Source organism: Somniosus microcephalus, chromosome 4 (genome assembly GCF_052327205.1).
Source record: "Somniosus microcephalus isolate GS21.2 chromosome 4, FLI_Smic_1.0, whole genome shotgun sequence".
In the NCBI taxonomy this organism is placed as follows: domain Eukaryota; kingdom Metazoa; phylum Chordata; class Chondrichthyes; order Squaliformes; family Somniosidae; genus Somniosus; species Somniosus microcephalus.
Genome location: NC_140990.1, coordinates 280,955,343 through 280,967,923, shown reverse-complemented (window position 1 = coordinate 280,967,923; position 12,581 = coordinate 280,955,343). Strand labels below are relative to the sequence as shown.

The following is a 12,581-nucleotide window of genomic DNA, read 5'->3' as shown; positions in this document are numbered from 1 at the left end:
TTGGCACACATCCCTCGTGAGAGGGCGTCGGGGGATTCGTTAAGGGCCCCCGGCCGGTATATGATGTCGTACTCGAAGGTGGAGAGCTCGATCCGCCACCTAAGAATCTTATCATTTTTAATCTTCCCCCTCTGTTTATTATTGAACATAAACGCTACCGACTGCTGGTCGGTAAGTAGGGTGAAGCGTTTGCCGGCTAGGTAGTGCCGCCAGTGGCGCACTGCCTCCACGATGGCTTGGGCCTCCTTTTCCACGGAGGAGTGTCTGATCTCGGGCCCCTGGAGGGTCCTCGAGAAGAAAGCTACGGGCCGCCCTGCCTGGTTGAGGGTGGCCGCCAAGGCAAAGTCAGACGCATCACTTTCCACTTGAAAGGGAGTGTTCTCGTCCACTGCCTGTAGCGTGGCCCGCTCAATATCCTGCTTAATGCTTTTGAAGGCAGCATGGGCCTCAGCAGAGAGCGGGAAAGAGGATGCTTTCAAGAGGGGACGGGCTTTATCGGAGTAGTTAGGGACCCATTGGGCATAATACGAGAATAACCCCAGGCACCTTTTCAGGGCTTTGGGAGTGTTGGGCAGGGGCAGCTCCCGTAGGGGGCGCAGTCGGTCGGGGTCTGGTCCGATTTCCCCATTCTCCACCACGCTGCCTAGTATGCAGAGGCGCGTGGTGTTGAAAACGCACTTGTCCTCGTTGTAGGTGAGGTTGAGTTTTTGTGCGTTTTTCAGAAACCTCGCGAGGTTCGAGTCGTGGTCCTGTTGGTTGTGGCCGCACATGGTGACGTTGTCGAGATAGGGGAAGGTTGCCTGCAAGTGGTGGTCATCGACCATGCGGTCCATCTCCCTCTGAAAGACTGAGACCCCATTCGTCACCCCAAAGGGGACTCTGAGGAACTGGTAGAGGCGTCCGTTTGCCTCGAAGGTGGTGTACGAACGGTCCTCTGGTCTGATAGGGAGCTGGTGGTACGCTGACTTGAGGTCGATGGTGGAGAACACCCGGTATTGGGTGATTTGGTTCACCATCTCGGATATGCGGGGTAGCGGGTAGGCGTCTAATTGGGTATAGATGTTGACTGTTTGACTATAGTCAATCACCATCCGCTTCTTCTCGCTACCCCTCACCACCACCACTTGGGCGCGCCACGGGCTGTTGCTGCGTTCAATAATGCGCTCCTTCAGGAGCCTGTCTACCTCGGTCGCGATAAACCGCCTGTCCTCCCAGCTGTACCTCCTGCTTTTGGTCGCTATTGGCCGGCAGTTAGGGGTAAGGTTCGCGAATAGCGAAGGCGGCTTTACCTTCAGGGTAGCCAGACCGCACACTGTGAGGGGCGGCTGGGTCCCACCGAAATTGAGCGTGATGCTTTGGTGGTGGCACTGAAAATCCAGGCCCAAGATCACGCTCACACATAAATCCTTCATAATTAACAGTTTAAAATTATTATATACAGTGTCTTTAACGGACAATCGTACCGCGCAGTAACCCGCAATAGTCGATATCTGGGTTTTGTCGGCCATAGAGATCCTGCCCTGAGTAGGGACTATAGTTAGAGAGAGTCGTTGTACCAGATCAGGGTGAATGAAGCTCTCTGTGCTCCCGCTGTCAATTAAACATTTAACCTTGCACCCGTTTACCTCAATGTCCACCATTGATTTGGATAGTGGGTGCAGTCTGGACTGGTCCACTGTGATCGACGCCACTGTAGGGCCCTGATCGGTACAAGATGGTGGGCCACACGAGGCCGGGTAAGATGGCGTCCACGCTGCCTGCTCGCGAGATGGCGGACCCCACGAGGTCGGACAAGATGGCGTCCAAGATGGCCGCTCCCACAGCGCGCACGCGGCAGTGGCGGTTTTGCCTGCGGGGTTCCCTCTGCACACCTTCCCAAAGTGCCCCTTCTTACCGCACTTAAAGCAGGTGGTGCCTTTCGCCGGGCACAGGTTCCTGGTGTGCTTCGGCTGCCCGCAGAAGTAGCATTTGGGGCCCCGATGCGTCGCGGCGGTCGTAGGGCTTCTGGGGGGGGAGAGCAGGGCCCCGACGGTGTTGGGCTACCGGGCGGGGAAGCAGAGGCGGCGTGGGCTGCGCGGCCTGACGAGTAGGAGTCAGAGTTCTTCTGAGCCACATCCAACGATCGCGCTGTGTCCACAGCCTGTGTCAGATCTAGGCCCGTTTTCTCTAGCAGTCTCTGCCGGATGTAATTAGAGCTAAGGCCTGCGATAAAGGCATCCCGAATCAGCTCGTCTGTGTATACCGTGGCTTTCACGTCTTTGCATTTGCAGTCTTTGCCAAGCACTTTTAGGGTGACTAGAAAGTCCTCTAGCGACTCTCCGGGTCGCTGTGTGCAGGTAGCAAGCAGGTGCCTGGCGTACACCTCGTTGGTAGGCCGCTGATAGTGGGCCTTTAGAATGTTGCAGGCATCCAGGTAGGTGGCGGCGTCTTGTATGAGTGGAAAAACCCAGTGGCTTACCCGATTCTGCAGGATCCCGAGTTTCACATCTCTGGTGGCTTTAGAGGCTGTGACGGCTTCGGAGTTGGCCATAAAGAATTCCAAGCACTGGAACCAGTGTCCAAACCGTGCCGATGCATCCGAAGCATGTGGGTCCAAATCCAAGCGTTCCGGTTTCAAAAGTTGATCCATCGTTAAAAGTTTGCTAATAAAATTGATGCGCCTCAATAACTTCAAGACTCGAAGTTAGCAGAATAAAACAAGGATTTTATTAGCAAAGAAAAGATGCCGGTGTCTGCACCTAGCTTCACCTAGCGTGCTGCTGTTCTACTGCCAGACAAGCCTGGACTTGTCTTAGTTGCCTCACAGCGCCAGGGACCCGGGTTCGAATCCGGCCTCGGGTGACTGTGTGGAGTTTGCACATTCTCCCCGTGTTTGCGTGGGTTTTCTCCGGGTGCTCCGGTTTCCTCCCACAGTCCAAAGATGTGCGGGTTAGGTTGATTGGCTATGATAAATTGACCCTTAGTGTTAGGGGGATTAAATACGTGGGGTTACGGGGATAGGGTGGGATATGTGTTGATGTAGGGGTTACGGGGATTGGGTGGGATATGTGTCGGTGCAGGCTCGATGGGCCGAAACGGCCTCTATCTGCACTGTGGGGTTTCTGTGATTCTGTGATTCTGTGAAGTAGGACCAGGTATGGGTGGAGCCGACACACAAAGGGGGCGGTGCCCTATACACAATACAAGGTACAAACACCGGAGCAGGCAATACAATATATACAGTTAACTACAGAGTCTGATGAATGGCATATTTCATCACTGGCGTAAACCTTTCAGTGATCTCAGTAGATCATGAAACGTTACTGCCAAGCCACACTCAACCTCATCCTGCTGTGTCACTCATAACATCCCCATAACTCTGCCTTCCCTACCCTAGTCCTGCACATCCTTACTCACACCAACTTACCTTGCACTTCCACCCATCCCTCTCTATCTACATTATCACTTCCCCATCTCACTAGCCACCCCTCACACTCACCCTCATCCTAGTGCAATCATACCAACTAACACACAAGGGTAGGCACATGGGTGTTTTATGCAATGTTCATGTAATTTTCTGTTAATGTGTTGTCAAACATTGAAATCTTTATTTTCAACACTTTGCCTTATTGTATAGATCTCTGCTCATCTTTGGGAGTGTCTTAGTGAGATTCAGTGAATGGTGAGACAAAACAGTATCCCCTGCAATGGTGATGAGTGTGAAAGGAATGGCTTGGTCATTGTAGGAATGCTTTATGGTGATGGCTGGGGGTGGTGTTAACCTGGCGCATCATGTGGCAGCCAGGGTGTACAGCGTCAAGTGAAGTAAATCTGGCCATGGTGAGGCCATCGCTGGCCTCCTGGGCAGCAGTGTCGTCGGGTGCTGATGCCCTATGTCCTGTGCAGCATCAGGTGATTGCGGAGAAAGTTGCTACTGTTGTTGGTGATGTTGGTGTGCCTGGTGATGTTGGTGTAGGGGCCGATCGTGGGGGAATTCAGAGGACTAAGGTGAGATTTTTTCAAGGACACCAATGTTGCTGGAATAGATGGCAGCTGAAGTTGAGATAACAGAATCGATCTGTCAATGGTGAGAGAGCTTGCTCCAAGGAGGTGACAGTGGATAGAGAGTTTACTCCAAACACTTCCAAACTGCATACAGCTCAAAAGTGTCTTTCAAGTCCTGAAGGCTCAAGCTTCTGTCATTGGAAAGTGACTAGCTGTGAAATGGTAGCTTTCATACCACTTCTGCACCTATTCACAGTGATGGGGAGACATAGAGAACCCAACCTACTTACCTGACGTGATCTCCAAATGATGTGAACCCCGTAGAAAATGTGGTAAAATAGAAAAAGGCTGGCAAAATAGCAGTAAGCAAGCACTTAACAAGCAGTTAAGTATCTTTAATGCCGCTTGGTGTCAGTCTGTTCTGAAATCGCAGACCCGACACTTTGGAAACTTACATGGAGACGGGTTCGCAGCGGGTTCCCAACCCGCTGTCAATCATTTCGATTTTGACAGCGGACCCGCCTCCAAACTCGCTCTCTGAGCACTGGCAAAATTCAGCCCAAGGAATCCAATTCTGTTTCAAATATTTTGATAGAGTCAGTGGGCAGGATTTTCATTGGGCCGTGGAGGCAGGATTGGAGGCGTGTGGGGGGTTAAAATCCCAAAATCGGGGGGGCACGAACCCATCCCGCCCCCAACCCGCCTCCATGCCAGTTTCAAAGGAGGCGGATACCCGACCTGTGCTGGGAGCCGCCTCCCCGAGGCGGGAAGGGGATTAGTGCCAATTAACTGCCTGTTAACAGGCAGTTTTTAGCCTAATCCCTATTTTCATTGGTGAAATGTGTGATTCCCAACGGCTCCAAACCACGCCAAGTTAGCGAGGCGGACCGTCAGGATGAAGGGCTTGGAGGGTTCGAGATGTCCGGTGTTCAGGTGAGTGATGGGTGCATGAGTGCAGAGGTAAGTGTGTTTGGTGTGTGTAAAGTGTTTAAAGAAGTTTTACTTACCTTTACAGCCTTCCTTCCTTCAGGTCTCGGGAGTCCCTCATCTCACCGGCACAGAAAGCAGAATGGCCGCAAGCTGTCAAAAGTTCCAGCATTCAGCTTTCTATTCCGGGGAGATCTCGAAATCATCCTGAGAGGAAGGAATTAATCTGGAGTACAGATTGTCAGTGTTTGACAGCTTCAAACAGCTGTCAAACGCTGATATTTCATCTGTCAAAAGGTCTTGACAGATGAAATATCAATCTGTGACGTCACCTGTTGCCGGGTGGTCCTTAATTGGCCGGCTGAGCTCGCTGGGCGGGCTCAACAAGGTCAATCAAGTCAAAATCGCGTGGGTTGGCTAGAACTCGATGGAGGCGGGACTACAACCCCGAAAGTTGTAGTCCCACCTCTTACACGCCTCCTCAATGAAAATCCAGCCCAGTATTTACTGCACTAGGTAAGAGATTATTCTGTAATTCAGTAACTGCAAGGGTGAAGGCATATTCCCTGGTTCTCCTGGTCTGATTTTACACAAACCAACTTCACTCTATCCACTGTATCTAGTCCCTTTATTATTTACTAGCTGAAGTGCCCGGCGGTGCCGAGGGTCTTTTGAGGGCATGTTGTTGTTGGAAGAGAGAGAGAGAGCGACTGGAGGGAAGAGAGAGAGCGACGGGGGGGGAAGAGAGAGAGCGACTGGGGGGAAGAGAGAGAGCGACTCGGGGGGGAAGAGAGAGAGCGACTGGGGGGAAGAGAGAGAGCGACTGGGGGGAAGGGGGAAGGGGGGAAAGGGGGGAGGGGAGGGGGGAAGGGGAGGGGGGGAGGAAGGGGGGAGGGGAGGGGGGGGAGGAAGGGGGGAAGGGAGGGGGGGAGGAAGGGGGGAGGGGAGGGGGATAAGGGAAGGGGAGAGGGGGGGAGGAGGGGAGAGGGGCGGAGGAGGGGAGAGGGAGGGGGAGAGGGAGGGGGAGGGGGAGGGGGAGAGGGAGGGGGGAGAGGGAGGGGGGAGAGGGAGGGGGGGAGGGGAGGGGGGGTGGAGGGGAGGGGTGGGGGAGGTGGGGGAAGGAGGTGAGGGGGGCTGCCAGCAGACCCTCTCCCCTCTGCCGGCGATGGCTCCGCTGAGCTCCGTGCCGCCCCACGCACTGACATGCCGAGCACAGCGCCCCGGTCAGCCCGAGCCCCGCCCTCCCGAGGCCGGACCTGAGGCGGCTTGAGATGGCCGATTGCGGCTGGCCGGGCCCGGTTGCCTTGGTAACCCTCCTCCCCTCTCCGCCTCCCGATCCCCGGGACTGGGCCTGGGCCTGAGCAGCTTGAGACGGCCGATTGCGGCTGGCGAGCCCGGTTGCCGGGGTAACCCTCGCCTCTCCTCCTCCCCGCTAACCTGCTCGCTTCCCTCTGGCCGCGCTCTGTGTGGAGGTGCGCGTGCGCCGTGCAGCGCGAGCGTGAATGAAACGCGAGGAACTTGCAGTGAGCCCAGCCAGCCTTTACCAAGATGGCTGGCCGCTGGTTCGGAATCGGGCCCAGCGGGGGGGTGGGGGGGTGAGGGGTGGGAGGAGCTTGCCACAAAACAATTGCCTAGGGTCCAGCATGGCTGGCAACAGACGCCCAGGCTTCGAGGCCTACCTGCAAAAACGGGGAAAGGTAGGAAAATTAATGAGGTTAGATAAAAGATTTAGAAAGTAATTAACTTTTTTAACAAACAATATGGCCTAGAAATTCAGTATAACCACTTTTGGGGCGCTAAAGTCGGGCGCCCTCTAAAGTTTGCGCCCGGCGCAAAGTCGCGCCACCTTCGCCGATATTCAGTTGCATCGCCCCAAGAGGTTGCTGCTGCGCTAAAACAGGCGATGCACAACTATCTTTAGGCGCTAAGCCGGCGGTGCTGAGCGATACCCCCGAGGCCGGGCGCAGCGCCGGTGCGGCGAGTTGTTGATTGACGGCAGACACTCTGGCGCCGGTCAGCTCTTAAAGGGGGAGGGTGGATTTGTTTGCCTGCCACGCCTTGCACACTGCAGCCCTCAACCTAGGCCTGACCACTTCAGCTTCATCTGCACAACGCCCAGGGCTATGGAGAAGGCCAGGGAGAGAGCGCAGTGCTTCAGCGACGGTGACCTGAGGGTGCTGGTTGGCGGAGTGGAGCGCAGGCGCCATGTTCTGTTCCCAGAAGGTGGCAAGAGGCCGCTGCCCAGCGCCTACCGGAAAGCCTGGAGGGAGGTCTCAAACAGGGTGTCTTCCAACAGCGTGGTTGCCAGGACTCCTGTGCAATGCCGGAAAAAGTTCAACGACCTCACTCGGGTTGTCAGGGTGAGTACCCTTTCCAGTGTCCTCCTCATCCCTGCATGTGCACCTCACTTTATGGGCAAAGGGACCTGAAAGCCCTAATGGCCAGCCCTCATCCAGCAGCTATGGGTCTGGCATGAAAATCACTTGCACATTCAGCACTTTACACACTGTACAAGCTATTCGACCATGGGAGGCAGTGCAGACAAGATCAGGGCTTCACACTGTACAAGCTATTCGACCATGGGAGGCAGTGCAGACAAGGTCAGGGCTTCACACTGTACTTAGAGGCTGTCCTTTCTCTTGCAGGCCAAGGTGGCGCACAACCGGCGGAAACGAACTGAGACCAGGGGAGGCCGTCCTGACGTCAAAGAGCTCTCCGACCTCGACCAGCGTGTGGAGCGCATTATGGCAGGCCGGCTGATTGGCCCCGTCGCCAGTGGAGATGCTGACCCTGTTCTGGGCACCAATGGTAAGGGCATCACCTTTTGGACCTCTCTCGTTCCACTTGCGCCTCAGATCAGCATCCTTTGCCACTGTCCGACCAATGCAGTGAATGGCAGCACTCATGCCTCCCTCGCTGCTGCCCTGTCCTCACTCTAAAGCTACTCTTGTGCCTTCCTGCTTTCAGATGGTGAATCGCCAGGTGAGGAGGCGGGCCCTCAAGCTGTCACTGTCAGCGCTTCCGAATTAGAGGAGGAGGAAGAGGAAGCCGGCCCATCAGTGCCACCCTCAGCCGCGCCAGCCCATGGCGATGAAGGGGACACGTCTTCCCTGGAGGGGAGCCGGGGGGGAAGGGTCGGAGGAGAGTGAAGCTCCGGGGCCCAGCGGCCTGCAGCAACGCGGGAGGGGTGGGGAAGCTCGGCGGACTTCTCCCCAGAGGGTGAGTGCGGCCTCCAGTCCTGCGACGGTCAGCGCAGAGGAGGTGCGGCTCCTGGAGGAAATGGCCGTCCAGGCTGAGCGCAGGCACAATGAGCTCATGGCTGCAGTGGCAAGGATGCCTAACTCCATTGCGTCTTTGTCAAGGAGTGTGCAGCAATTTGGAGCAGCACAGGCCAGGAGTCTGGATCAATTCAGTGCAGCACAGGCCAGGAGTCTACAGGACTTCGCGGCAGCACAGGCGGCTTCGAGCCAAGTGCTCAGTCGTGCCGTTCATTCACTGGCTGTTGTCATGCGGACACAGACCAGGGCCACACGGGCACTAACTGCTGCCACCCTCGCTGGATCAGCCAGGCATCGCCAGGGCACTCGCCGCGCAGCAGCAGCCCAGCAGTCTGTTCTTCAGCTGTTTGCTGCGCATGCTGCAGTGCTGGCCCGTGCGAGTGCCACTGTATCAGGCGACCAGCGAGCACCTGCGATCTGTCAGGTTGGCACCATTCCTGCAGCCGACACTGCCACTCTGCCATTGCAGCTGCCACGAGCCGCTGGACAGACTGCTGCCGCCCAAGCAGAGTTGCAGCAGTCAGCAGCCGGCCCCTTGAGGGCCAGAGCTGGTGCTGGCCGACCCCCAAGGGCATCTGCCGTCTCGCCATCTGACCCTCAGCAGCCTTCCCCCAGCCTTGCTGCAGCCACTGGGCTCCCATTGAGGAGGAGCTGCAGGGCGGGCAGGGGCCAGGCAAGGATGCGAAAGGCATCGCCCTCGCAGGGCAAAAAGTAGAAGGTCTGCACAAATGGTTTGTGGTTTTTGTAAGGCCGAGACTGGTGTATTTCTTTGTTTTTGTAAGGCCGAGACTGGTGTCTTTTTTAGTTTTTGTAAGGCCGAGACTGTTAGTTTTGTGTTTTTGGAGGGGTCTTCGCCACATTAGGTTGTAATGTGGGAAGGGCAGAGGTTTGCAATAAATTAATGTTCTTAAATTGCACCGTGCATGGTTTTTTTGTCAAGTCCTGGTTGCCCTGCTCGGCTGAGGGCTTGTGGAGCGGCTACATTCATCTGCCGACATTGGCACAAGCCATTCCCTGAGAGGGGGCCTAGAACCGACGTTCAATAAGCCGGCGACGGGCGGCCCTTGCACTTTCTGCCTCCCTCCTGTGCTGGTCCTCCTCCTCCTCCTCCTCCTCAGGTGGTCCTCCAATCTCTGGTGGCAGTGGCTGAGTCCTGCGGATAGCCAGGTTGTGCAGCATGCAGCAAACGACCACGAAATGGGAGACTCGCTCCGGCGAATATTGCAGGGCTCCACCGGAACGATCCAGACAGCGGAACCGTTGCTTCAGGACGCCGATTGTTTGCTCTATGATGTTCCTGGTCGCTTGATGGCTCTCGTTGTATCCCTCTTCAGCAGGGGTGCTGGGCGCACGGAGCGGGGTCATCAGCCAGGTACACAAAGGATAGCCTTTGTCCCCAATAAGCCATCCTCATGGGTGAGGCTGGGCCTGGAACATGTCTGCCACAGAAGTCTGGTGCAGGATGAAGGCATCGTGGCTGCTGCCTGGAAAGCGGGCATTGACAGCTAGGATGAGCTGCCTGTGGTCACACACCAGCTGGACGTTGAGCGAATGGTCGCCCTTCCGGTTGCGGTAATCCTTGGAATTCTCCAGAGGTGCCCACAAAGCCACATGCGTGCAGTCAATGGTGCCCTGCACCATGGGGAAGCCCGCGAATGCTGCAAAGCCCATTGCACGCTGTTGCTGCTTGGCAAGGGCCATGGAGAAGGAGATGAACTGACGTCTCCTTTTGAAAAGGGCATTGGTCACCTGGCGGATGCAGCAATGCACGGCGAACTGGGAGATGTTGGAAATGTCCCCAGTAGCGGATTGGAAGGAGCCGGTGGCATAGAGGTTGAGAGCCACCGTCACCTTCACTGCCACCGACAGAGACGTCCTGCTCCTCAGCTGTGGCTGCAGATCACCGCCAAGCAGGTGGCAGATCTCTGTGACCACCTCCCTTCGGAATCGCAGCCTCCGAACACACTGCTTGTCAGACATGTTGAGATAGGAGAACTGCTGGCGGTATACCCTGGGTGGGTAAGGCCTCCTTTCCCGACGCCTGTTGCCCCCTCTCCGTCTAGCCAGGGCTGCCACTCTCTCACGGCGTCTGTGAGCCCTTTGGATGCAATGGAGAAAGCCAGCGTTTGCACCCATTGCAGCCCCCATAATATGTTAGCAAACAGTGATAGGTCAATGAAGGCAAAGACAAGTGGAAAGCTGTGGCCTGAAGCCACAAGTACCTGTCCAAGTGTTGAGCCAAAGCAGAAAGCTCTCTACCTTGGTCTCTCTGCAAAGATCCGTCTCTCAAGAAGGAGTGCTGCGAAATGGCAGCCTTTTATAGTGCAGGAGGAGTGCCCTTTAATTTGTGCCCCCCGCATCGACTGAGCACCGTTCCACTCTACCAGTCGCTAGGGGCGCCAGGCGCACAATGGGGCGTCGCGACTGAATTTCCGGTTTGGGGCGCACAAAGGGCGTTGCACGAGGAAATGACATCAGGATCTGCGCACGCAGCTGAGCGCGCGCAAAGACTTTGCGCCGCCGCTAAATCGTGAGTGAAGTTGGGGAGAGGCGCAGATCGCGCTGCGCCCGGCCGCTAGCCGCCTAGCGCCCGACATCTACTCCTCCTAAGGTGCTACCGGCTGGCGCAACCAACTGAATTTCTAGGCCTATGTGTTTTAAAAGCAACTTTTTTTTTTATAAAAGGCGCAGAAAGCGGGAAAAAGAAATGAAAAGTTTGGAATCAAGATGGCGGCGACTCACCTCGGTTCAGAATGATAAGGCCCGCCCACACACGCACCGATTGGTCAACCGTCAGGTCACTGAACTGTAGGATTGGTCAATCATCACGTCACTCAACTGTAGGATGGCCCGCCCGCACACACAATGAACCCGCCCCCACTTGATGCAAATGAGCGGATAATGAGAGGAATTTTGAACGTTTTTTGGATACCGTCGGCACAATTTTTGTCCGACCGTCGGCACAATTTTTGTCCGAGCAAAAAGTAAATATGCCTACAAGAGTCCCCTAATGGTGAGCTTTCTTTTGATATAACATATGTGTCGGTACGCTCTATAACTTTTGATTGTATAGCCAGACAGAGAGACAGACAGAGAGACAGACAGACAGACATATCCTTTTATATATATAGATTTTAAAAGTATTATACTTCCCCTACCTATGCCATTTTTCCTTTTTATAAGAATAGATTTCTGGGCCCATTTATTCTTTCTTTTTATTGTACAGGAGATTGAGTACCAGGGTGTCAGCCTTGGCTCAGTAGTGGCACTCTTACAACTGACTCAGAAATCCGACTTAAACACATAATCTAGGTTGACACTTCAGTGCAGTACTGAAGGAATGCGACACTGTTAAATATGTCATCTTTTGGATGAGCTGTTAAATCAAGGCCCCCATCTGCCCTCTCAGGTGAATGTAAGAGATCTCATGACGCTATTTGAATTGCGTGGGAATTCTCTTGCTGTCCTGGCCAACATTTATCCCATGACCAGCAAAATCAGGTTAATCTGTCATTTGTCTCATTAGTGTTGCTGGGATCATGTGTGTGCAAATTGGTTGCTGCGTCTCCCTACACGACAACAGTGACTACATTTTAAAAGTACATAATTGGCTATGAAGTGCTTTGGAATATCCTGAGATTGTGAAAATTATATAAATGCAAGATCTTTCCCTCTTTCTTTACCAGGACATGAAGATTCCAGTTAATTTATCCAATCCACATACTGTAGCCGTTGTGTTAAATCAGCAACCCGGCAAACTACGAATTAAAGATCTGCGAGAGGGTAATTCAGTCAGAAACATTATTATGATATGTGGCATTTACCTCTTTAAGTACAAATAAAAGTAATTATTTTGTTGTGAGTAGTGTACCTCAATCCTCTACCTACTGAATAGGAATAAGGAGCTGCTGCGGATTTGAAGTCACAGGACTGCCTTAATGTTCCAGGAGTCTTCCAATCAGGCTCATTTAGTAGATTATGTGTTCTTAATAATATCCCCGTAAACTGCAGCTCATCCAAAACTCTGCTGCCCATATCCTATCCTGCACTGAGTCCTGCTCACCTATCATCACTTTTCTCGCTGACCTACACTGGCTCAAATTTAAACTTCTCATCCTCATGCTTAAATACCTTCACGGCCTCCTCCAGCCCTACAACCACCCACTAACTCTCCATTCCTCTGAATCTTTCTCCAGTACACCACCACCCCCGCCCCCCCCTAATAATTAGTCCATAATCATTATGTGTAATGATTTAAGCTAGTAACCTGTTACAGGAAAGTTACACAAAAATCATGGGACTGTTGTTGGTAAAAATAATTGTAAATGTAAGAACAGAAGACATAGTTAAGATTGTGAAATTCAGTACATTGTTAGCCTTTGGCACAAACTC

The 12,581-nt window shown here is 53.9% G+C and overlaps 1 protein-coding gene across 2 annotated transcripts in view; it reads left to right on the top strand.

Annotated features, from left to right (window-relative positions):
- cfap221 (cilia and flagella associated protein 221) overlaps positions 1-12,581 on the top strand; it is a 382,896-nt gene that overhangs the window by 145,269 nt on the left and 225,046 nt on the right. For both annotated transcript variants that reach the window (XM_085986538.1, XM_085986539.1), the window contains exon 9: positions 11,876-11,972. In XM_085986538.1, the coding sequence (XP_085842664.1) occupies positions 11,876-11,972 (97 nt within the window). The remainder of the gene's footprint in view (positions 1-11,875; positions 11,973-12,581) is intronic.